Here is a 22,663-nt window from a genome sequence, read left to right on the forward strand (position 1 = left end):
GCAGCCAAGTGTGTCACTGAGCTTTCTACCATCACAGAGGGGCCGCTGCTCTGCAGTTGGCGTTGAAATGAATGAACGGCTATTTGTAGAATGTGTTGTTTGTGCTGTCCCTCCTCCTGTGGTCCCCTCAGACAGAAAACATAACATGATATCCTACTCAGGTTCAGGCCTCTCCTGGGTCTCTGTAGCAGTTTCATCTGCAGTATTCTGGCGCATCCTGTTCCAATTCTGTCCTACAATCCATTTGCCTGCTAATATTTGGACGCTTGCATAACAATGTCTCTGTTGTGTCATGGATCCTAAAAGGCATTGAAGTCCTACATTTAAAATTGGTACTAAATTGCTGTTAAAAAGTCTTAAAGGGGGCATATTGTTGTTTTTTGGGGTGTTATATAGATTTGTGTGCATGTAAATGGTCTGCAAAGGCTAAAATCCCAAAGTTCGCTCCCTTGTGCAGAAACGTTTGCACTACTGGAAACAAAGTCAGTGCCAATATTCTTTCCGCAACTTTGGTTACGGTCAAATTTGGTCCTTGAAATGATTCCATTAAAAATTCCTCAAACGTGCCTAAAGCAAATAAACCCTGTGTGTGTGAGTGATGCTGAAGCTGTAAGCAGATCCCAGCCATCCCGTTATCTGATTCCCGGCGTTATCAACACTCCTGCCGCTCTGCTCGTCATGTCTGGTCTCGCTGCTGACTCCATTTGTTTCATTATCTTCTCTCTGCAGACCAGACCTCGCTGTCTCCAGAAATCCTGCAGACCCGTGGCCATCCTGCGAGATTTACGTCGGCCCCTGCCTTGCAGAGACGGACCAACCGACACCAGAGGGGAGATGAAGCCGGATGGGGTTGCCACGGCAGCGCATGAGCCAATGGAAACACTGGAACCCAACCCGGTGAATGAGGGCAGATGGACTGGAGGGCAACCAGGCCGACAGCCCGGTGACGGAGGAGGTGTCACAGCCCACCATAGAAGAGACGGGGGACGCAAAGCCAAACCAGGCTAAGGAGACCCCCGCTAAGACTGGCACAAGACTACAGGAGACCCCAAAGCCAAGACTACCAACAAGGCCCCGTCAACAAGACAAACCCGGCACCGACGGCCCCAAGTAAGACCTCAACCGGGTCCAAGACCAACACAACCCAGAGCCGCCTCTCAAACGGCACGACTAAGCCCCAGACTAACGGCGTAGCGAAGTAAACCCGCCCCTGCCGTAGTTAAAAAGACCACCCACCCACCACAAGCCGCTGTCAAAAAACCAACAGGCACGACCCCGTCCCCGGCCCTGAAGAGCAAAGTGGGTGAGAAGAAACCCACGGGGGCGTCACCCGCCACCCAACGGAGTGAAGTCGATTACCGGAACAACCGCGGCCAAGAGGCCAGCGCCCGCTCCCGCTAACAGTGTCAAAACCAGCAGCACCACCGCGGCCCCCGCTAAGAAGCCCCTAGGTTGGTTGGAAATGTCACCATAAACAAAAAGTTGTGTCGGGGGGGAATACACCATCCAGAGTTAGCGTGGTAGCATGACGTGTTTTCACACAGCTCTAAGAGGGGTGTTCAATGTAAGGTGATGGATGGATCAGCACAGATTACACATGCCCCAGTGGCTGCTGGGTATCTGCAGAGGCGTTTACCCTACATCCCTCTGGCACGGCCTATATCTGTGATATACTGTATGTTACTATACTGTGTAGGGTAACGCTGTTCTCCTCTAACTCCTCCTTTGCTCACTTGTCTCCTCTCCTCTAAACCTTTCTGTTTCTCTTCTCTCTTGTTCTCATGTCTCCTCTTGTCTCCTCTTGTCATGTCTCCTCTTGTCATGTCTCCTCTTGTCATGTCTCCTCTACATTTTTTTTCTACATGTCATCTACTCGTATCCTTTTTTCTCACCTGCTTTTAACCCCTTTTTCTGCTCCTCTCTTCTCGTGTCCTCATCTCGTGTTCCTCTCATCTCGTGTCCTCTCATCTCGTGTCCTCTCATCTTGTGTCCTCCTCATCTTGTGTCCTCTCGTCTCACCTAACCTCTTCTCTGTCTCCTCTCATCTCCTCTTCTCTAACTTCTCCTACTTTCTTCTCGTGTCCTCTCATCTCACCTTCACTCGTCTTCTCTGGCATCCTCTACTCCTCATTTCATCTCCTTCAACCTCTCCTTGTCTCATCTCCTCTCCTCTTGACTTCTCTGCTCTCCGCTTCTCGTCTGTCCTCTTTTCTCGTCTACTTTTAACCTTTTATTTTCCTCCTCTTCTCCTCGTCTCCTCTAACCTTTCCTTCTCTTATCTCCTCTCCTTTAATCTCTCCTCTTGTTTTTCTCGTATTCTCCTCATTTCGACTACACTCACCTGCTTTAAAAACGTATCCTCGTCTATTCTTCTCTTGTCTCCTCTCCTCCTCCCCTTCTCTTCTGTCATCTTCTCATGTCCTTTTTTCTCGTTTGCTTTTAAACCTTCCTCCTCCTCTTCTCTCTCACATCCTCTCATCTTGCCTCCACTCCTCTCCTCTAACCTCTCCTCCTTCTCCCCTCTCCTCCAGCTCCTAAGACTGCCTCTGCAACTCCCACCAAGCCCCCTGTTTCCAAGACAACAAGGTAGGTGTGACACGTAGACATTAGGGGTGTTGAAAATAATCGTTTCTACGATGCATTGCGATGCGGACGTGGACGATTCGGTCTCGATGCAGTGACGGAAGATAATCGGTTATAGCGTAGTAACGTTGCTTCCTGATTTTCCGGCCGCGGCTTTACTATAACGTTTTTTTTTCTGTCACTTTAATATCAAATCGGTCGGTGACGCAGAGATCAGGGAACAGACGTGACAGCGGCACAGCAACACCAAACACGTCTGCTTTATCCACCAACACAAGAACACCAGTCCAGAACCAACAGCAGAAGGACCCGCTCTGAATCACTCCGTGTCGCTGCGGCTCAGAGACACAGGGATTTATGTTTTTCAAAAATAATCGCGTTACAATCATGTCAGGTTTTTGGTGGATTTAATTAAGTCTTGGATTGCAGAGTATGAATGCCCTCTAGCAATTTTCAGACGATATATACGTGTGTCAAGTTTGTGAAGTTTGTGAAGGCAGGAGGGAAAAAGCTCCCGCGATCACCGTCTCCTCCGTTCCTCCAAACCCCTCCCTGAAAATAATGAGTGACAGGCTGAGAGTGACCCGATAGAAACTTTATTATTCACTTAATCACTGAGATATAATGAAGCTAATTTAATCTCATACATTCAGGATGTATGCAACAGTAAGACAGAGAATGTGAGTGTGCACCCACATGCACTATATTTGTTTGTATATGCTATTGTAAATACTCCTGTTGTCTGCTGTGTTCAGACTCAAGTCCTGTGTGTGATGCCACATTCAGGACATTCAGTGTCCTTTCTTTAACAGAAGACCGTTGAGCTGCAGCTAGACTGCAGAAACATTATTTTTTTGTTTTTGAGGATGGAACAACTTCACACACAGATATAGGGAGGCTAGACCTATACAATTCATTTATTTTGGTTTATAAATGAATGTCAAGACATTTATGTTATTGATTTCTGAAGCACTTTCTAAATAATAAAAAGAGAGTTCATATGTATTTACTGCATGTATGCATTGATGAAAAATAAGCCATGTGCAGTAATATAGAAAATACCATCGAATTGAATCGAATCGTTGACAGGATAATCGAATCGAATCGTGAGACCAGTGAAGATGCACAGCCCTAGTAGACATGAGTGTGTGTCTGCGCATATGAACAGTAACACACACCCATGAAAGAGACTTTCTGTGTGTGTGTAGATAACACAGGCAGCTGCAAACCCGTTATAAGTCACCTCCTTTCCAATTTACTCACATTTCCTTCAAAACAGCATCATAACTGAATAAACTGCCCTATTTTGAAGTTGAGCATTACAAAGCTCCTCGGTGTGAAGCGAGAAGCAGCCGGTTCAAAAGGCTTCGCTTGGCTCCAGGTTCAAAGAACACCCCGGAGGAGCGAGGGACAATGATCCCCCACATACAGGCTCAGAGGGCCGGGTGTAAAGTAGGCCAGCGAGGAGCTAATGTCAGAACAAGTCTGAGAGGAACGCCTCGCAGGGTTTCACCAGAGCAGCCATTATACAGCAGCATTATTAATTAAACTAGTTTTGGGAAAGAGAGGGGGGAGGGGGACGTTGGAGGATTACACTGAGATGTGTTACTTTCTTTAAAGTGTCCGTTTGTGTGCAATGGGGTCAGCATGTGTTCCTCACCTGAGTCACACTGTGCATGGTGTCGGGTCCGGAGGTGGCTCGGCACTGAAGGAGCCTTTGTGTGAGACTGATGATCCGATCACCGTGTTGGTATGTTTCTGTGTAGAAACATTGTTTAGGTCAGGAACTCTTGCGTCAAACCAACTCTGTTGGCAAACTTGTTATAAACACATAGAAACAGGAAGTACAACCGCACACTGCAGGCCACCCGAGGAAGGCCAAAGGGATAGTTTGACATTTTGGGGATGTTTGTATTTTTAAATAGTAAGTCCACCTCATATTTCTAAAAAGCAATATACCATATTTTAGGGATCCTTATCAGAAATCTATATATTCATATAATTTGTTTCGGAGAGTTTTATACTGTGGCCGACAGGTGCTAACTTCTAAAACGGCCTAAAACATATCCATTAGGAGAGACGCCGCTGCAGTTTCAAAAACGATGCAAGTACAGAAACACAAATGTGTCAAAACACATGCAAATGAAGAAACATCTTCGCTACCTTGGCAACACATGCAAACACATGCAAACACATGCAACTCAAAGCGCAGTATAAACGAAACACTGCAAACACAAAACGCTGTTATTACAAAAGCACAGCAAGGAGCTCAAAACACAACGGAAACCAGGGGACACTAAAAAGTGACGCACACAGCTGGGACCGGAGCGCTTGTTGATATTCAGGATTATATAAAGTTGGCCAACTCTCACTGTCAGAAAGTTAGTCTGTTTTACAGTTGTAGGTGTTTTGGCTGTATATTTGAAATGACTCTCGTTAGCTACGTTGGCTAGGTAACTTACAGCAGATCTGCATTAATATCGGAAGGAATCATTCAATCACATAAGCGCTGTTTCTTCAAGTTGATGAATATCTTTTCTAAATGCTGCATGTGCTGTCAACTTTGCATCGTTTTTAGAACTGCAGCGCGTTTCTCCTGATGGAAGTGTTTGGGGCCGTTGGAGCTCGTTTGCACCTGCCAGCCACCGTAGTTTTGCCTTGATTAAAAGACGCCATCACAAACCCACCTTTTTTTTCTTCTTCTCTACTTGTTATTGCCAATAGACAAACATGGACGTTCACACTAAGTTTTCAGCCCTGAAATCCCTTAGGTGACCCCACACACACTCTGCATGTGCCACGGCTGGCAGTTGGATCGTTGAGATTATGCTCAGATTAAAGCTGTGTACAAATGGTTGTTGTGCAAACATCTAATTAGGACGTATTACACGTTGGTAGTGGCCACTTGAATTAAAAGTATTAAAAGTATTAAAGTTGATCTAACAAGGTTCATTTGTGTGTGTTGCTTAAACCACGTTAATACCACACTCTCAATGTAAATGTTGGTCATTTAATTATCAAGCATTACAACCACCGCTGGATATATTTCAGACAGCGGGGCTTTAGAGAAGAAAATCTTGTGGTAGAACTTTGAAATATGAGTGCAAGGCAGGCAGTATAAGAGCTTTAATGGGTCATATCAATAGCCCTCTTTTATCCATGATCAATAAAGTATTAACCACTCATTAAATGATTATTGCTCTTTTTCCACTAAGATGAGCTGAGTACGTGGGAAGCAGGGTGTAATTAACCTGAGCAACAAGGGTTAAGATTAAGACTTACTTTGTGAATCCCTTAGGCGATATTCCGTTTTTAATCTCTATATTCTTACAGTTCTGGTTCGATCTGGACCAGAACTTGAAATAGAAAAATGGCTAATATATGACGACACACATTATATAAAAATGTACCCGAATTTATTTTTCACCATACTTTTAATGACAACCCGTTTGCTATCATTATCATTTCTTAACAGTGAATAACCCTAACCCTAAACCCAAACCTCAGCTCTCATGTTTAATTAATTAATTAACAACATTTCATCAGTTATTATCACACCATCAGAAGATAGATTTTAGTAAAAAAAAAAGAGCCCATCACAATTTCTGTCGGAAATCGTAAACAGTGACGTCGCGACTTGGCTCCTTTTGGGCTCTAATTGGTGGAGAAGCAAACTGGTTCCTAAATTGTTCGCAAGTTGAACCGACTGTTAACTAAACTAGACCCAGCACGGAATATAACTGAACTCAACTCAGTGGAAAAGGGTTATACTGTGTCTGTCCTTTTTACATTTGTCAGGTTTGTCAAAACACGAGGCGGAAATGAAGCCGAAGCTAATATTGTAATCAGGTTAATATTGGATTATTAGTGCGTCTAAGTGCACTTTATATGCAGCGTTTCAGTGTGAGTCAGTGAAATGTGTTGGTGGATGTTTGGCCCAGAGAAGGATTTATCTGCATCTGAATCCCCAGGAGAGAGCTATAACCATTACTGACGATAGACTCCTCTGACAGTACCCTCGTGTGTGTGTGTGTGTGTGTGTGTGTGTGTGTGTGTGTGTGTGTGTGTGTGTGTGTGTGTGTGTGTGTGTGTGTGTGTGGTGTGTGTGTGTGTGTGTGTGTGTGTGTGTGTGTTGTGTGTGTGTGTGTGTGTGTGTGTGTGTGTGTGTGTGTGTGTGTCAGCATTTGTATATGTGATGTGTTTGACAGGGCCATACATTTTCCACTTTAATTAGATTTTGCCCTTTTCCAACCTCACTCATCCCTTAATTCAGGTTCCTATCAGCGGTGTGTTGGAGACGGAAACACATTAACTGCCACGTAAAACACACACCCTGCTTCCCCTGTCGCTGTCACACACACACGCACACCCGCAGAGGCCCTCTCAATTTACTCAGTGTTACTCTTATGGCTCAATCGATTTAATTCCATCAGATGCAGGCATACAAATAAAAGTGCAGAGCAAATGCAGGTTCACTTAGCGACATCAATCTAATTTAAGTGTCTCGTTCCAACTATTAAGCTAGAGGTTTTAGTGGAATTAAATTAGGTTTTTTTAGTTGTTGATGCCAGGAACTATTTATTATGGCTCGTTCATTGGCTGGCGTTCTTTTTCTGACATAATGCACAGCCAACGTTTTGAGAACAGACTTTTGACTAGTTTGAAAGCTCTTGTGTATACAAAAAAACGTTTTAGTTATATAGGAAAGGTAACCTCTTCTGTATATGAATCTTATTGTCACATCTTTGAACTAGCTTAGATGCTAGCTACTACTCACACAGTGCAGTTTCCAGGTCAGTGAGGGTGCAGAAGCTGAGTCGATGGTAATTCATTGTTTATGCACCATACGTTATGACTGTAGTGAAGTGCAGGACAGTAAACAGTTAAAATATCCATCCCAGTTTATTGAAGTCCAAGATGGTGTCTTGTTGCAATACTTTAGAACATGATGAAGAAAAGAAGGAAATCTCCACATTTGAGAGGCTTAAAATGAAAGCGTATCAACTTACTTAACTGAAAAAGTTGGTGTGTAGAAAGTGAGTGTGTGTGTGTGCGTGTGTGTGTGTGTGTGTGCACACCTGCTGTTTGAAGCAGATTGCCCACAGCATGCCACTTGCAACATGAACCATTTCAGCCTTATTAATGAGCAAATGGAGAGAGTAGAAATCGTTATTGGTTGTTCAAAACATTAGAGCGGTGCAGGTGATGACGTATTTATGTAGGCTAAACAGGAAGTTAGCTTGCAAGGGCTCCTTCCCAAGCCCCCATGAAGTGTGCCGGACTCTGTGCCAATACTCGTTGTGTCCAAACAGCGGTACTGCAACTTCCGTATCAGTCCGTGACGTCACCCGGCCCAAAACAACTTTTTCCCATTGACTAACATGGGGAAAGAGACGTCTATAAATCGGTGGATTTTTTTTTTTTAAACTACCCAGTATGAACTATTGTATAGCCCTTATTAGAATCATTCGGTCCTTAAAGTTGTAAAATGCACTAAAAGCCTAATCTAGATTTATTTTCTCTCTCCATTCATTCTACTGAGCCGAGAGTGGGAGCTCGGGGGGCGGGGCTTAAGAGGTGCATGCTCTGTGAGCGCACATACGGTTCTTCTGCTCTGACAGCCAGGCATGCTGGGTAATCTGTGACGTTTCGCTCTCTCAAAAGTTGGCCCATTTTGTCCTCATGTGCCAATGAGCAGCTCTCATAGGAAAGAACGAGACCCCGCCTCCCACGCTGTATCCAGTTCTTATTATACATCCATGCTCCTTCCACAAAAAGCCAATGGGATTTTTCCATTGGATTTTTGAATATTGCAGAAAATGAAATATATGGCAAACACACGTTTTATGACACTTACACGTTTTGTAAGCACGGTCACATGACTTCACGTCACCACCGCTAAGCTCAAGGCGGCTAATGTTGGGCGTGATGATGTTGAGTCGTCTCATTTAGACACTTGTAAGCAACCAGCATTTACTGACGTATGTTATGTCGTGGAAGAAGCTTGTGTTAACCACAGACCTTATTTAAGGCATCTAACCCAAAAACTTTTTCAGAAAACCATTGACTTCCTGCACCATTCAAGTGTCAGCTTGTGTCTGTACCTGCCTTTTTTCTCGCCTGATATGTCGCATGTACTGTAAACGCCATGGAGCACATTCCTTATATGTGTTTCTTCAGTGTGCTTGTTGATATGGACCCTGCATAGTGGCAGCAGCATGTCATTAAAATGCAGAACATGTGTTCATTTGCCGGTGTATTACTCAGTGTGATGTGGAGGTAAGGGGGGGGCGGGCTGGTAGAGCACGTGCCGAGCCGCAGAGCCGCTTTCTCATGCTGATGCAGTGAGTGAAGTGAAACAAAAATGGTGGCAGTGGAGTGTGGAAGCTACACGGCTGAATAAGCCATGCGTCCCCACTGAGCAACCATCACTGCTGCCAGAAGATACAGAGTGTGAGGGCTGTGCACTAGAGAGTGAGAGGTGTGTGTGTGGGTGTATGTGTGTGTGGGAGTGGGAGGCAGAGGTAAAGAAAAGGAAACAGACGACCAGAGGGTTTCTCTGTGTGAAGCAGAGGGTGATATCGCCTATAGATTAGAGGACATAGGAAGGGTATTCAGCTCTTATTGTACAGACTCAGACAGGAAATGGGACACGCTCGCCGTCATGTGATCAGGTGCTTTTCCATTTTCGCTGTCCCTTCCGTGCCAACCTCTGTTCCCACATTAGTCACGCTGTTCTCCCCGCCGAGGGTCCCTAAGGGATGATACGTTTTTACTGCCGTGGATTGAATGCAACCCTCCTCATGATCTCACAAATTACCGCCATGCTAATGGTCCAGCACTGTGTGTGTGTGTGTGTCACCATCGGGGTCCTCGCCCCAGACATTACACTGCAGCCCAGAGGGAAGCAGGGGACGTGTTGCTCAGGCTGTAAATCCTCCGTCCTGTTCTGGGTGTGGCAGGTGACAGTCGTCAGCTGCCATGATGTTATAAGGGGGGGGGAGCCGCAGAGCCAATTAACAATGGATAGAGAGGGAAGGAAATAGGAGAGAGGGAAGGAAATAGGAGAGAGAAGGAGGTGTGAGACAAAGGTCTGGGGTGTGTTTGGTGTGTTCACTCATGCTGCAGACATGTGATGGATGTAGAATAATTCAGAGCCTACATATCATCTTTTCTATTTCCATGTATAACATTAACAACATGCGTTATGGTTCCTTTGGAACATTACATGTTTGAATTGGCACATATCTGCCCCATCGATATTTAATTAAACATTTGAACAGAGCTGCATGACCCTCACTTGTCTGTCTTTTGTACATTTGTACAGTCTGTACAAATGGTAATACATGTGAACCTGATTTCTCTTTTGTTCTACATAGACTTGAATATCAAACACCATTTGACGACAATTTTCTGAGTGCTGTAAGTTTCTATTAACACTTTATGCTGTTGGCGTGTCTTAGATTTATGTATTTTCTTTAACTTAAAAATCCATGACAGAGAGAAAAATGAGAAAAAATAAGAGAGGTATGGACTCAGCATCTCACGTTTACAGCCTCACTATACAGTAGAGCTGCATCAATAAAATGAGGTATTGATCAGCAGAAAACAAATCTAAATGATCAGAATACTTTTGTGAAAGTTTCTACATTTTTTTATGAAATTCAATTAAATAAGAGAATGAAAATATGTTTATAACATGGACATTTAAAATAAGTATAACAAGATACAATTAAATAAAAAATATATGAACAGAGGAAGGTACAGTAAAAAGGATAACAAAATTGTTTTTATACAAATGTTTTTTTATAAACTTAAGAAGTGCAAATGTTCACATTGTACTACTGCAGCATATCACATGTATGGGGTATTACAAAAATGAGTTTTTCTGCTTTTTCCCTTTTCTATAGGTGAACGTCTTTGAAAAATTGAGAAACACAAATCTGCCGATGTTATCCTGTTTGAGTTTGTTGCCATACAGTATAGAGATGCTCTTAAATTTCAGATGAGATGTTGCGTACTTTATAAATTAGCGAGGGCTGCACTTCCTGCTTCGCTGCTGCAGAGCTCAGGGCTCCAAAGTGAGCTCTTATTGTGAGATACATCACTACATGGGGTACAGGGGTGTCAAACTCAATTTCATCACGGGCCACATCAGCATTATGGTTGCACTCAAGGGCCGTTTGTAATTTTAAGACTATATAAAAATACATGTATAAATATTTAATATATAAAAAATAATGTATTATATTACATTATTGCCTCTGCATTGGATTATTATGGGATAGGGTAATAACTTCACAATTAACTACGTCTGAAAGCAGAAGTCTAGGGCAAATATGTGCAAGTCTCTTCAGTGAGAATGCCACAAAATGATTTAAAAAGAAAAGCCACATTCTGTAAAAAAAAAAAGAAGTGACATTTTGAAGAAAGTCAAATTCTGAGAAAAATTCTAAGAAAAAAAATCAAATTCTGAGAAAACAGGCATATTTGAGATGCATTGTGGGACATGTAGTTTATGTATCCGTATAATAAACATATTATATTCTTTGCAAGCTCTTGTGGGGCCACAGAAAATGAAGTCACGGGCCGGATTTGGCCCCCGGGCCTTGAGTTTGACATCCCTGACATAATCACATTAAGAGAGGAGAGCTCTAATCAGGTTCATTTAACCACGCCTTAGTCCCATCCTCACTGAGGAGACCTGCCTCCATACTCCTGCTGCTTCATTAACGCAGCATCATCTTTCATTTGCTGCTCGTTAAAGGAAGGGGGGGGGTTCCACCACAGTGCTGCGGGGAAGAAGTCTGCCTGCATGCTCGTTCGCCTCCTTCATGGTGCGTCTCATTAATTAAATCTCACCGACTCTTGTTGCAACAAAAGCGGCACCAGAAGGCAGCCATTGCTCTCACACACAGATCTCCTGCCTCTTTACCGCCATGATTGAGGGAACGTGTAGCAGCAATAAACCTAGATTGTAATTCATGGTCCTCAGGCACACAGTGCGAACTTTAAGTATTTTTCTGTGTGCCTGTAGCAACTAGCAGTCATCAGATTCTTCAGCTTCAGTGCATTTCTGGGCTTTCTGTCCAACATTCGCTCCAACCCCCGATTTGTAGTGTTGTTTCTCTTGGCAGTGCCTGCGGTGAAATGTGAACAATGAGCACAGCCTCCTGCTAAGACGAGTTAAAGATCATCGTTTAGAAACCACAATAACACACAAGCTCCTCTGTCACTCAGCTCAGCGTGATTACAGAAGCAAATATCAGAAGCATCAATAGAGTGGTGCAGGAATGAGTCCTGAACCCGGAAATGAGTCGGCATTTTTAGCACTCCGTGGTTCATTCCTCTCAAAGACAAGGTTTTTTAAATTGGTTTTGATTCGATGCCAGCATGAGGCAGGGATGAGTCCTCAAACCCTGAAATGAGTTCGCATTTTTACCAGTTCTGGTTGGCAAGTAGGGCTGCTCAATTAATCGTATTTTAATCGCTATTACGATTTTGGCTTGCAACGATTATGAAAACAACATCATCGAAATAAAACGATTTTTTAAATTTTTAAATATATTTATTGGTTTTTCAGTTGAGTTATACTTTTTTAATTTTTTCAATAAATGGATGTTTTCAAAGTAAATGGATAATCGTTTTTAATAATCGTGATATCAATTATCAAATCAAGTTTTATTTATATAGATTTTTGGTCGAGCCAAAGTGCTGTACATATAATAAAAAATAACCTACAGTAGAGACACTTTACAGCAAATACAACAGCACAGTTTGTGCAGAATATCAGTATGAGAAAAACGATATTATTATAATTATTGACCCAAATAATCGAGATTATGATTTTTGCCATAATCAAGCAGCCCCTAGTTGCAAGGGTTCACTTCCGGTTGTGAGTTCTACAAAAATACGTGATCCCTGCACCTCTCTATGCATCATTGTGTTCAGGCATTGTCATCATGGCCAAGTGTTGCTGAACAGCTTTTAGTCTCACAACACAAGATCTCATTTAGCTCTGGCCAGGTCTCCTAAGTATAATAATAGGCTTTCCTGTCTGTGCTCACTGCCTCCTCGGATAAGCCACAAGAAGACTTGATATAAGATAATGTGTAATCGGATGAATATTATCTGCCCCCTCTGTCCCATCTCCTGGTCTCTACCTCCCTTCCCCCTTTCTTTCTCGGTGACCGGGTTCATTTCCAGCGCTCCCTAAAGTAGCCCTGTCATTTGGATGATCCATTTCCCCATTATCAGACAGATTATTGTGAATGTCTCTCTCTGAGTATCCCCCTCCTCAGCATATTCAATCCCTAATGTCTCTGTCACGGTGTGTGAAGCAGGTAGGACCCAAATGCAGATTAAAGTGCAAATTCCTTTATTTCAAGGCTAGGTGATAACAAAGACAAAACAGAACACTCACCGACGAACTAGTCATGACAAAAGACGAACCGACAAAGACAGACAGAAAAACCAAAACTTAAATACACACAAGACTAATCACAGAAACAAGACACAGGTGAGGAGGGAGGAGAAAACACAGGGACACCAGGTGAACACAATCGGGTAAATTAGACACACCAGGGAAACTAACGACCGGGAACCACAGACAAATCCAAACAAGACACAACGCAGACAGAAACAGGCAAGACAGGAGGTGAAGACCTTTCAAAATAAAACATGAAACAAGACAAAACACCATAAAGACAGATCGTGACAGTACCCCCCCCTCAAGGGACGGATCCCAGACGTCCCAAAAAAACACAAAAAGTCCTCAAGCAGGGTGGGTGGAGGGGGTCCGGAGGAGGGACGTATCACTAGGCCACCAGGGTGGGTGGAGGGGGTCAGGAGGACGGGATTGAGCTGACCACCCAGGAGCACCGCAGAGGACCAGGAAGGGATCTCGGGCGGACGGCCCGGGGGCAAGGCAGAGTTCAAAAAGGGGGATTCGGGCGGACGGCCCGGGGGCAAGGCAGAGTCTAAGGTGGAGGACTCGGGCGGCCGAGCATGAGGGCAGAGGCAGGAAGAGTCAGGGGGCCGGGCTGCGTAGGACGAGGGCAGCGGCAGGAAGAGTCAGGGGCCGGGGATCGCGGGGCGAAGACCACGGCTCACAGAGGGCCGGGATCGAGGGCGAAGACCGCGGCTCTCAGGGGGCCGGGCTCGAGGGCGAAGACCACGGCTCACAGGGGGCCGGGCTCGAGGGCGAAGACCACGGCTCACAGGGGGCCGGGATCGAGGGCGAAGACCGCGGCTCTCAGGGGCCCGGGCTCGGAGGGCGAAGACCAGAGAGCTCCGGAGCCGGGCAGGAAGGCGCTGACGGGACAGTGCCGGAGACCGGGCAGGACCCGGTGTCGGAGCTGGTAGGACAGGCCTCTGCAGGATCCCCCACGGAAGAGGACCAGGACACGGGATTTGCAGGACCCCCGGCAGGAGAGCAGTCGGCGGGGCCTCCAACGGCACAGGACATAGGATTGGCAGGACCCCCGGCAGGAGAGTAGACGGCGGGGACCTCCAACGAGACAGGACAAAGGGTTGGCAGGACCCCCGGCAGGAGAGTAGTCGGTGGGACCTCCAACGAGACAGGACAAGGAGCTGGCAGGACCCCCGGCAGGAGAGTAGACGGCGGGACCTCCAAGGGGACAGGACAAAGGGTTGGCAGGACCCCCGGCAGGAGAGTAGTCGGCGGGGCCTCCAACGGCACAGGACAAAGGGTTGGCAGGACCCCCGGCAGGAGAGTAGTCGGCGGGACCTCCAACGAGACAGGACAAGGAGCTGGCAGGAGAGTAGACGGCGGGACCTCCAACGGGACAGACATACGATTGGTAGGACCCTCGGCAGAGGAGTAGTCGACGGGGCCTCCAACGGGACAGGACATGGAGTTGGCAGGACCCCCAGCGGAACCTCCAACGGACCAGGACATTGGGTAGGGACTTGAGACGTGACTCGAGAGGGGACTCGAGAGGAGACTCGAGAGGGGAACCAAGGGGGAACTCGAGAGGGGAACTAGAGAGGGGACTCGAGAGGGACTAAAGGAGGGACTAGAGGAGGGACTAGAGAGGGAACTCGCGAGGGGAACTAGAGGAGGGACTAGAGAGGGGACTAAAGGAGGGACTAGAGAGGGGACTAAAGGAGGGACTAGAGGAGGGACTAAAGGAGAGACTAAAGGAGGGAACTCGAGAGGGGACTCGGGAGGAACTTGAGAGGTGACTAGAGAGGGGACTCGAGAAGGGACTCGAGAGGGGACCTGAGAGGGAACTCGAGAGGAGACTGGAGAGGAGACTCGAGAGGGGACCCGAGAGGGGACTCGAGAGGGGACCCGAGAGGGGACTCGGGTAGGAACTGGAGAGGGGACTTGGGTAGGAACTGGAGAGGGGGACTCGGGTAGGAACTTGAGAGGGGACTCGGGTCGGTCGGTACGCCGACAGGACACGGGGAGCTGGCGTCGTCTGGGGAGCCAGCAGGAGACGAGGTGCTGGAGTCGGCCGGTACGCCGACAAGACTCTGGGAGCTGGCGTCGGCTGGGGAGCCAGCAGGAGACGAGGTGCTGGAGTCGGCCGGTACGCCGACAAGACTCGGGGAGCTGGTGTTGGCTGGAGAGCCAACAGGAGACGAGGTGCTGGAGTCGGCCGGTACGTCGACAAGACTCGGGGAGCTGGCGTCGGCTGGGGAGCCAGCAGGAGACGAGGTGCTGGAGTCGGGACCATGACTGTATGGGCCAGCTCTGGTGCAGGGACCACGGTTGTAAGATCCAGTTCTGGAGCCGGAAACATGGCTGTAAGGTCCGGAGCTGAAGCCTGGATCATGGCTGTGTGGGCCGGTTTTGGAGCCGGAAACATGGCTGCTGGGGCCGGCACTGGAGCCGGAACCATGGCTGCTGGGCAAGGAACCGGAACACGGATCCATGGCTGTGTGGGGTGGTACTGGAGCACGGTACCATGGCTATGTGGGATGGTACTGGAGCACGGAACCATGGCTGCTGGGTCCGGCACTGGAGCCGGAACTGGCGCTGGAACCCTGGCCTTTCGTCTTTTAGGAGTCTTTTGGAGGCTTCGTGGACCTCCAAACGCCAGACCAGACCCCAGGAAAGGGTCAGAACATGAAGCCTGGTACTCAGGGCTACGTGAGAAAACCCTAAGCCACTCGGGCAACAAGCTCCAGAGCCAGGGCTTGCGAGCAACCTCCTGACGTGCCTCCTTCAACGCAGCCTCTCTACCCCGTCTAGATGAGGCGCCTTTCCATGTATAAAAAATGTACTCCAGAGAGTATCCAAGACTTTCCGCCTGTCGCATCAAAAGGGCTGAGTCTGCTGGGCCCATAATGTGGTCGGTTCGTACTGTCACGGTGTGTGAAGCAGGTAGGACCCAAATGCAGATTAAAGTGCAAATTCCTTTATTTCAAGGCTAGGTGAACAACAAAGACAAAACAGAACACTCACCGACGAACTAGTCATGACAAAAGACGAACCGACAAAGACAGACAGAAAAACCAAAACTTAAATACACACAAGACTAATCACAGAAACAAGACACAAGTGCGGAGGGAGGAGAAAACACAGGGACACCAGGTGAACACAATCGGGTAAATTAGACACACCAGGGAAACTAACGACCGGGAACCACAGACAAATCCAAACAAGACACAACGCAGACAGAAACAGGCAAGACAGGAGGTGAAGACCTTTCAAAATAAAACATGAAACAAGACAAGACAAAACACCATAAAGACAGATCGTGACAGTCTCTATCTTATAAGTCTCCCATTCTCCTTCCCCTGTAATTCCTCTCCTTTCTTTTACTCTCCACTTCAGGCACCACACAGACTCAAAGAGCTTAGTCTCATTTCACCTTTTAACATCTTGTTCTGTAAAATAGTTGTAGGTTTAAGTCTTAAAATCTCTATGAACGCTTCCCATTTGAAGTTCAGGAATTTGCAGGAGATCATGTTATAGTGAGTATATCTCTGCAATAGTTTCAATGTCCATAATGAATCATAAGCATTATATGAAACAATTATAATTTGACAACTGTAATACACAATGATCACTGACCATATAATTAGTCATTATTATGATACCTGACCCAGAGTTCCCGTTAGAATAATTATTTGCCGGTCAAAATGTCCGTTAAAGTTTAAATCTTCCGAATAAATGAGAAAAGTGCCGGTCAAAGGTCTTCTTTGTTATTTATCGAGCTTTAAAACGAATTGATATGATTCGATATTAAACAAACTAATTATAGTAGATTAACTACATTATTCAAAAGTGTTCAGTAATTTACAATAACACATGAATAATAAACGGAGCGCTCTCCCTCTCCTGACAGCCCGTCAGTATCATGCAGCTCGCGGATCAGTAATGAGTGACCCGACAGTAAAACTAAACATATCTATAAATAGTTACGGTAGTTTGAGAGGTAATTAAAATAGCTACGTGTGATATTCTAACCTGGTGTGTGCTTTGTTCCGCTCACCGCTGCATGTGATCATGCAGAGCTGCGTGTCGACTAGTTAGCAGCAGCTGATCTCTCTCTCCCGCCAGATTAGACTTCACTCGCGTTTATGTCCATATCGATCAGATCCAGCTAGTTCTAGCTAATGATATGACTACCTGCTTATTAAAAGACACCTAAACAATAAGCATCGCTATGCAACCGGGTGAGGCCACAAAGTATAGCGCAGCATTATGCATTTGTTTACAGCCCACCGGAACCCCGAGGCATTACCAACAGATCAACGCACAATCAACCCATACAGGACATCTCTTTCTCCACATTACGTGTTAGACATTAGAATTGACTATTCTTGTCTGTCACATAAGTGGCGCAACTGAAGCGGTATTTTGCTAAGGGGAAATTATTTTTGACCGGAGAGATTTAGATTTGCCGGTCTTCAGCATATTTTACCGGTCATAGTCCTGTAATTACCGGCTATCGGGAACTCTGACCTGACCTTTATTGGTCATCATCAAATGCTTTATTATTTGTTATAAAGCAATGTGAATGTGCTTAGAATTGAAATGATATAGTGGTATAAGCAGATATAAGACAATAGTTAATTTAAACAGCATTATAGACATGGTGATGGCTCAGGCAGCGCATATGACACATTGGAATTCATACAGAGAAGATTAGCATGGCCCATACATAAAGATGACACACATTTGTGTCATAGAAATTGTTACTGAAATATAACATGAAGTGCATTCGCTCAGACTAAAGTTTCTTAATGGAGACATTCATTAAAAACTCTTTCCCCATACCCAGCAATGTACATTTTTCCTGCTGATAGTCATGATCATTCAGCATCTCAAAATAACAAAATAAAAAAAGGCCTTTGTTTTGCTACAAGAACACTTGACATGTTTCCTCTCATCAGCCTTTCCATGAACACAGTCAGCTCCTCACATACTAAATCAATGTGTCACCCATGAGTCTGTCCAGGTTTCCATACCCAGATTTGTACGGCTTTTAGATGAGTTAATCTGCATCAACATGCTCCAACAACACCAGCGTGAGTAACACCTTTCACTACCCTGCAGCCAACTCTGGATCAGCTGTAAAAGCCTGTTTGAAACCTCCGACGTGACCGCACCCCATTTGCGTTTGCTCCCTGGCTCTAATCTCGTTTCATGTTACCGAGGCGTACTCCTCTGCATCTGCCAGGCTGCTGATGGCACGCACTTCCTCCTCTGCCTTACACAATGCTTTTAAAAACGGCACCCCGGGTTCCAGTTATTTTTGTTCTCCTTTCAGTATAAAGATTTTAACATGGTCCCATCTTCACTCGCTGTTCTATTTTCTGCCAGTACTAGCTGCGTTCTTTATTTAGAAACAGGCCGTTAGGATGGATGTAGGTTTACCTCACTCAGATGTGACGTAGGAGCCGGATTCTGGGCCAGGCTGATGCATACCGCCTGGAGTTTAGACAGGAGATCAGGGACAGGGTCCACTGGGGCTTGTGAGGGCCTCTGGGACCCGTTGTGACTCAACTCCCAGACTGCGTCACTTCGTAGACCCTCAGGGGGGTTTGTCATGGGGCCGAGGGAGCTTGGTCTGGGGCTCAGATGTGGTTTTTGTATTATTTAGGAAATGCATATCAAACTTTAAAACAAAGCCTTCCTTACAGGTCAATGCGTTTCAAACAAGGGCTGCACAATCAACAAATAATGGACTAGTGCAATATCCAAATCACAGACAAGGCTAAACGTGTCTAAACATAATAATTACGTTTTGCTGAGCGGAAGAGATTTCCCAAATTAAGAAAAAGGGATTAAAAGAAACATTTTAATACATGAATACATGCTGATTTACTAAACTCTTCTGTGCTGCACTAAAAAAAAAATTCAAGACTCAAGCAAGAAAACGAGGGGGTGTCCTGGGTCATACATTGCAAGCATGCCAGACAAATAGGCAGGTGCTTTGAACATATTGAGTTTTAAATCAATCCACAAACTGACAGGGAACCAATGTAAGGACTTTAAACTAGCTCTTATGTGTTCTCTCCTTCTGGTCTGAGTTTCAAATCAATAATAATTAAAGGAGTCAGTCAGCGCTCTTGTCTTTTCACGTTGTAATCTTCAGTGGTGTTTTCCTCCTGTTCAGAAGTATTGGATCTGGGCTGATGCCAAATCTTGTGAACGCCTATTAAGAGCAGCCTCTTCTTATCCCTACATGTATTGTTGTTTTAACGTCTACACAAGCAGTCTTGCTCATGTTAGCGCTGCCTCTGAGGGTTTCCTCTGGCACTATAAGTGACTAACGGGTGACACGACAGAGTCCTGCTCCCTGTCACATCAGTTCTGGGCCTCTGTAGGACAGGTCTGACCGCCTCGTGGACCTCTGATGTTGACCCTGAGCCGTAGCGTGACAACTCTTTAGCTTCAGTCACTTTCAATTACTCCTAATCCTCTCCAATTGTAAATGAGGAAATCACCATTTTTTAAAGCTCATTAAAGAAGTCTGTCTCATGGGGATGTTAGCCCAGATTACACCAGTAGAGATATTAATGATGAAGAGATATCATCATTGTTTCCCCAGATCTCTTTTCAGTATTTCTTCATTCTTTGTTTTTGTTTCTTCAGGACTCCAACCGGCACGCCTGCATCATCTCGCCCTGCCACAGGCCCCACCCGGACCCCCACCTCCAGCACAGCCAAGAGCTCCCCAGCTACTCCCAAAACTACCACCCCGAAAACCTCCTCCACCACCACCGCCAAGCCTGCGGCCTCCAGACTAACCTCCACTACCCCCTCTGGTGGCAAGCCTCCGGCATCACAGACATCCAGGACCACAACCCCTGTGAAGAAAGGTAAATAATGGACATTCATTGATTTTGAAGACATTCCCTTTCTCCTGTATCTCAATATGCTGTAGTTCTGTTCAATTCTGTCATTCTTAACCATTCCTTGTGCTGTGTTTCCCCCCAGATGTTACCAAACCTGCTGCTTCAGCATCCAAAAAGCCATCAGACTCCCCCCTCACCCGCCCCCCCATCACAAAGTCGGCCAAACCTGAGGCCCCCAAATCCGCCTCGAAATCAGACGTCCCAGCCAAAAAGCCTGCAGCCAGTAAGGACACAAAGACGCCCACCCGGCCTAAAACTGAGAGTAAGCCAACTCCTTCCAAGGCTCCTGGCTTGAAAACATCCAAGACCCCCGCCCCCAAGAAAACAGTGGGCAGCAGCACCCCGACTCCAGTGAAGCGCGGCCCCAAAGCGGTGTCTGAAGCAGCGCCGGAGAAAGAGATAGCTGCTGCTGTAGCCGCCGCCGCAGCTATCGCCACTGCTGCTGCTGTCATAGCCGGGCCAGAGGGACCAGAACCAGCTGCTGCTGAGGAACCACAGCTGATGTCCAGCCAGGCCGAAGCGGTACAAGAAAAAACTCCAGAACCTACACCAGAGCCTGTGAGGGAACTTACACCAGAGCCTGTGAGGGAACCTACACCAGAGCCTGTGAGGGAACCTACACCAGAGCCTATGAGGGAACCTACACCAGAGCCTATAAGGGAACCTACACCAGAGCCTATGAGGGAACCTACACCAGAGCCTATAAGGGAACCTACACCAGAGCCTATAAGGGAACCTACACCAGAGCCTATGAGGGAACCTACACCAGAGCCTGAACCAGAATCATTCCAAGTGCGAGAAACATCTCCAGAGCCCCTCCCAGAACCCCTGTCAGACGCAGAACTTGGAGCCGCCTCTGTCGATCAGTTGTCGGCTGATCTAGACCGCTTTAAATTCTCCGAGTCTGCTAAAGACACCTCCCTGGGAACCACCGTCATGTCTCCTCCTTCCTCTCCTCTGTGCCCGGCCTCCTCTCTGCTGGACATGCAGGTCCAGGCTGATCCCTGGGACCGGAACCAGGACATGGCTGCGTCTCACTTTGCTCCCCAGAGCCTCGTCTACACAGAGGAGGAAAATGAGAATAAGGACCAGTTTGAGACACAGCAGACAAGGGATGAGGAGGATGAGGAGGAAGAGGAGGAGGAAGAGGAGGAGAAGGAGAACCTGTTCATGCCTTCCTCCAAAGCTCCATCTACGGGGGCCTTCAACCTGATGGCACAGCCTCAGATGGATGACCTGCTCTCCCCCCATGAGAAGGAGGCAGTTGAAAAGGCTGACGAGGAGATAAACGAGGATGATGATGAGGAGGATGACGAAGATGAGGAGCAGAGGCGACTGGGCCACCTGCCTTCCCCCCTGGGCACCGACATGAGCACGTCTCAGCCCTCCGAGGAGTTTGCTGTGCGTCCCTCTGCCTTCGGGGGGTCTGCGGGTTGGCACGGCGACGACCTGCTGTCCGGGCTGGACTCGGAGGACGTGAGCAGCTGCAGCCGGCCGGCCGGCGAGTCGGACCTGAGCAGCACGCAGCACACGGCCCTGCTGGAGGGCACGCAGAGCTCCGACGCCCTGGTGGACTCCAGCCTACGAGGGTCAGAGGGAGACGGGAACCTTCATGGGATCCCCCAACGTGGAGACCCTCGCCAACGAGGAGGAGGAAGACGAGGAGGATGAGGAGCGGGTGGACGACATGGACCTGAGCTCTGAGAGAGTGGAGGAGCATCACAAAGGGTTTCCAGCCACAGCAGCAGCAGCAGCAGCAGGAGGAAGAGGAGGATGACGAAGATGTGGAGATGCACAGTGAAGGAGTGACGGAGAGCGGAGGGAACGTAGACGAAGACGACTTCAACGAGGAGGAGCGCTTAGACAACCTGAACCGCTCTGCTGCTCCTCCCTGCGCCCCCCCCCACCTCCTCCTGGGGTCAGACCAACCCCTTCTGTGATACCTGGGCTCAGTCGGCCGCCGTCCCCTCCCCCAGCCCCCTCTCTGACCTCGGGGCGGCTGAATCAGTGACCCCTGTCCTGTCCTCCGGCTCACATGGCCAGCAGCGCCGCGTCCTTTGCTCCTGAGTCAGTGCAGGAGGAGATGATGAAGGACTCTGAAGATGACGAGGCTCATGGATTGTTTGCCGCCGCAGCAGGAGGCGCTGGCCCCGTCGCCCGTAGCAACAGCGAGACGAGCACGCCCGAGGAGCTCCGTGACTACGACAGCAGCTCGGGGGTGGAGTCCCGCTCCGACAAGCAGCAGACCCCGGTGCCTCCTCACCACGCCGACATGGAGCAGGACCTGGGCATCCACCTGGAGAAAGGAGACGGGGAGGAGGAGGAGGCCGAGACCCTCCCCGCCGACGAAGTCCTAGGAACGGGACCCCCGACCGCCCCTGCCTCCGCCCCCTCCTCCCCTTCCACCTCAGAAGACGAGGCCAGCGACACAGAAGGCGAGATGCAGATCAACGACCCCGACGCACCACTGATGATGGACGAGGGCGCCCGGTTCGAGAGCCCCCCCCCCACCTGCAGCCTGCCCGCTCTGACGGAGGACGAGGAGGCTCGCGGCGGAGAGGGCGAGGAGGACGGAGGTGGCACCACCCCGCAGTCGGCCAACTCGGTGGCGTCTTACGGCTTCGACTGCACCACGTCCAACTCCAACGCCCACTCCATGGCTGAGAGCTGCGGGAAGAGCCCCGGCATCTTCAGCCTGGAGAACGAGGAGCAGCTGTCGGAGGAGGCCAAGGACCCCTCC

The 22,663-nt window shown here is 47.6% G+C and overlaps 1 protein-coding gene and 1 non-coding gene across 2 annotated transcripts; both read left to right on the plus strand.

Annotated features, from left to right (window-relative positions):
- The first annotated feature begins 709 nt into the window (after positions 1 to 709).
- wu:fb95e10 (clumping factor B) lies at positions 710 to 21,664 on the plus strand. The gene is made up of 4 exons (XM_034203926.1): positions 710 to 1,451; positions 2,532 to 2,586; positions 19,661 to 19,887; positions 20,006 to 21,664. The coding sequence occupies exon 4, from the start codon at positions 20,425 to 20,427 to the stop codon at positions 21,592 to 21,594; it is 1,170 nt and encodes a 389-aa protein (XP_034059817.1). The 5' UTR covers positions 710 to 1,451; positions 2,532 to 2,586; positions 19,661 to 19,887; positions 20,006 to 20,424; the 3' UTR covers positions 21,595 to 21,664.
- On the plus strand, positions 17,658 to 17,762 carry LOC117538328. Its single transcript, XR_004567837.1, has one exon. It is a non-coding gene; the product is annotated as a U6 spliceosomal RNA (small nuclear RNA).
- Positions 21,665 to 22,663: the final 999 nt, after the last annotated feature.

The sequence above is a fragment of the Gymnodraco acuticeps genome, unplaced genomic scaffold (genome assembly GCF_902827175.1).
Source record: "Gymnodraco acuticeps unplaced genomic scaffold, fGymAcu1.1, whole genome shotgun sequence".
NCBI classification, from domain to species: Eukaryota; Metazoa; Chordata; class Actinopteri; order Perciformes; family Bathydraconidae; genus Gymnodraco; species Gymnodraco acuticeps.

Coding starts and splice junctions, on each gene's coding strand:
- wu:fb95e10 (XM_034203926.1), top strand. CDS start 20,425: ATGTCCAGCCAGGCCGAAGCGGTACAAGAAAAAACTCCAGAACCTACA.